The sequence below is a fragment of the Myotis lucifugus genome, unplaced genomic scaffold, assembly GCF_000147115.1.
Source record: "Myotis lucifugus unplaced genomic scaffold, Myoluc2.0 scaffold_57, whole genome shotgun sequence".
Classification (NCBI taxonomy): domain Eukaryota; kingdom Metazoa; phylum Chordata; class Mammalia; order Chiroptera; family Vespertilionidae; genus Myotis; species Myotis lucifugus.
Genome location: NW_005871105.1, coordinates 1,262,441 through 1,265,798, shown reverse-complemented (window position 1 = coordinate 1,265,798; position 3,358 = coordinate 1,262,441). Strand labels below are relative to the sequence as shown.

The 3,358-nt window shown below is 45.1% G+C and overlaps 1 protein-coding gene across 1 annotated transcript; it reads right to left on the bottom strand.

Annotated features, from left to right (window-relative positions):
• Positions 1-1,132: 1,132 nt before the first annotated feature.
• On the bottom strand, positions 1,133-1,570 carry LOC102418445 (transmembrane protein 230-like). The gene is made up of 2 exons (XM_006089183.3): positions 1,478-1,570; positions 1,133-1,402 (listed from the first exon to the last, which is right to left on the bottom strand). Exons 1-2 carry the CDS (start codon positions 1,568-1,570, stop codon positions 1,133-1,135), a joined length of 363 nt encoding a protein of 120 aa, XP_006089245.1.
• Positions 1,571-3,358: the final 1,788 nt, after the last annotated feature.

Below are 3,358 nucleotides of genomic sequence, written 5' to 3'. Positions count from 1 at the left end.
TCCGGCTTCCTGCATCTTTCTTCACCTCTATCACAGCCAGATTTGTCAGAAACCAGTGAGACTTATGCTTTAGTGCCCCCACCTTGGACAGGCCCATTGCCATGCCCTGCACTTAATTTTCTATTCTTTTTCTCATGAGACTCCTTCTAATTATATGAGCTTCTGTCCTATTTCTATATAGAACTCAAAAGGAAAAGGCTCATACAAATAAAAAGCAAAGCAGTGTCCTGATTTGAACTGAGATTATAACTTTGCAAATGAGCAGTCTAATTCTCTTGGGTTTTGTTAACTTTCAGTAGATAGATGCAATTCACTGCGGCTTTAGTTAATTTTGAGTGCAGTCTTCTGCAGAAGCCTCTTTCAGGGTGAGAAATTAACACTTTGGGGAACATCTATGTGCCATGTTGTTACTCTAAAATACTTTGACCCCTACTGAAACCCCAAACAGTAGAAATTATGGTCCCAAACTCAGTGTCAGAGCACTAAGGTACTGTGTCAGCTTATACAGCTAGAAAGTTTGCATCTGGATTTAAAGCCAGTTCTGTCTTAAAGCTCATGGGGCCTCCTCCCAACACAACTGTAGTGCTTTTTACTTTTCCTAAGTTGATACGTGATTTTACCAAGATCATCCAGAATGCAAGTTAGAGATAAGTGTGGGGGATAAGGTACTCAGAAATTTTCCAAAGAAATTACTTAGTAATAGGAAATTAGATAGACTGCATTTTTCCATTTGTCACAAGATAAAAAATATTAATAAGAACTATTCATTTAAAGAAATGCTCAGCTCTAAATAGGGTGGAGGAGGCAACATTTTGTCCTACAGAATGACTTTTTACTTTCCCATAAAACCAATATTGCTAGTCTGCCATTATTCATATTCCTGTGGAGAAACCTGACAGGGGTTTTAGCCAGGGACAGGAAAATCAAAATAAGAGCATGCCCTGGTTTCCTGTTTGTCTAATTATAAATTCAATTTACATTCTGGGTAGGGATTTATAAAAGCTGGCCATAGTTTTGCAAGTAGCTGCAAAATTGCAGAATTCCTTAATCCTTCGACATGGATTTCTACAGCTTCTGCCAAATGCCTTGAAGCTCCGCTCAGCCCCAGCGCACTCTCCTGGCTGCGGTGGGGCTAGTCGCCACAGTCCGGAAGGTCTTGGTAGGAGTAGCCAGGGCAGCCTCGATGGGCTTTGCAAGCGATGAGCAGGTGGTAAGACTCAGGCAGCAACACCAGGTTGCCCACAATGAGAATGGCAATGGCCCGGTTGGGTCCTGCTTCGCTGAGGTAGCCCGCCAGCAGGAGGCAGCCGGTGGTCAGGAGAACAGCGCCTATCAAAAACTGCAGGGCGAAGCAGGCAATGGCCTTGTAGGGGATCTTAGCGGGGCTTTCCTGACACTTTAGTAAGTGCCATCTCGCCACACCGGGACAGCTTTGGCGTTTACAGCCATCTTCAGCGGGTAAAGTGTCCTTCTGAGGGTTCATGTGTCCATCGTCAGTGCTGGAGAGCATTGAATATTTCACTTTGCTCCTGGGGATCCCAGCAGGCACGTTGGTGCGAGCGGGCACCATAGCCCACAGAGTGGGTGGGGAGCTGACCCGCTGCCGCACAGTGGGCAGAGGTGTCTGGGTCCCCGCGCCACTCCCCGCCCGCCAACGGCTCTAGTACCACGCGGAGGATTGTCTCAGCATCTCATTCACCTACTCCTTTCCCCAACCCCCCAATTAACTCCTGGTGGGCGACAGCTGGTTTTTGATGGAATCGCTCTTTTATCATGCAAAGCTACAATCCTTTAGTTTGATGGTATATTGGTTCTATTTGTTACATTCTTAGCCACTTCTAGTTAACTCCCAGACTTTATCATTAAATTTAGGTGGAGTAGATTAGATTAGATTAGATTAGATTTCAATCAATTTTGCAGGATTTCTATTTCCTCTAAAAGTTCATAATCACATCTCATTCTTGTCTGATCTCCTCTTCCATTAGTCTAACAGGAAGCACACATAGCTAATCTGATCAGCCTCAAATGGAACCAAACCTGAGTGAATCCTGGCTCTGCTTCTGGTAGGAGATTTGGGGACTGGAACAGGCCGTGTTCCCCTGGGCAGAATGGCTTCCTGTGGCTCTTTGTCCATCAGAGTGGAAGAATGAAACCACAGAGGGAAGATGGTATAGCAAAGGTGGAAATTGAAGAACAGGCAGAGACTCCCACGTGGAGAGGGAGAAAGAGTCCCACCTAGTTCCTTTTTCCAGGTTTATAAAGGCTGCAGTTTGGGGGGTTTTTTTGTGCCTGCATATCCCCTCTGATTGGTCAGTATTCCCCTTTGATTTGGTTACTATAGTAACTCCTGAGCTCAAAGGTCAAACCTCACCTGAGACTGTGAGGCCCTCCTCCCTCACTGTTCTCCTATTCCTTCTGGGCTTTCTTCCTCCTTCTTTATTTTTTAAATTTAGACATTTTGCTACTCCCAGTTCCCTTGTCTTATGGAAATGTAACAGCTGCCTTTTCCAACTCCCCTATCAGATGGAAATGTAAACTTTTGCAACTCTGTAGTCCTGTGTTTTTTCCATGGATCCCCTTAATTTTAAAAATTCCCTAAACCTGCCTATTACATCCCTGAAAATTCCTATTTTCCTACTTCCTTCTGTAAAATGGGCATTGTAACATGCGCTGTGTAAGACTGTGAATACTTACTGAATGAAGTATGCAAGCTGCCTTGCTTATAGCAGTTGCTCTCCATGAAACTTCAAGGCATTTCATTCCTATTTGGGGCTCATTGTATAGATAACAGCTCTCCTGCAAGTTGTACTACCTGGACATTGAACTGGATGCCTTGGTGAGGGTGGGGGGAGGGGGGAGGGTTCCCTTTGAAATACTAGGGCTTGTTCATAAGCAGGGTGGTCCTCTGTCAGGCTATTGCAGAAGGGTTTCTATTCAATGAGACGTTGAATTGGAAACCTCTATATTATTCTCCCTCTACTCCTATTAGAGTTTGGACCTGAGCTACAGCCTCTGCTTCAAGGTTCTTCACCAAACAAATGTATGATTTTCCCCTTTTCTGTGCTGATTACTTCTTACTAATCTGTTCCTTCTGTGGACGAAAGCGGCCACATGCTGACCTGACAAGCTCAGGGGAGGCCTGCATGGCGGTCTTCAAACTCAGAGACCTACAGTGACCACAAAGGAGGGCCTGAAAGTAAACGTTAACTAAAAGCAGTTGTGGTGGGTAGTTACATCCTAGGTCAGTATCTTCACTAACAAGGTCAACCTGTTATGCCCAGATTCCAAGATCCCCAAATACCACACTGGGAGCCAGTTGGATGCAAAAGCAGAAGGTCCTTTTATTGGGGCGCAACCC

What these genes read in the sequence shown, in the direction of transcription:
- LOC102418445 (XM_006089183.3), bottom strand. Translation starts at nt 1,570, where the DNA reads ATGGTGCCCGCTCGCACCAACGTGCCTGCTGGGATCCCCAGGAGCAAA. An exon ending in CTGACGATGGACACATGAAC is followed by an intron (nt 1,403 to 1,477) that starts CCTCAGAAGGAC and finishes AGATGGCACTTA; the next exon opens with CTAAAGTGTCAGGAAAGCCC.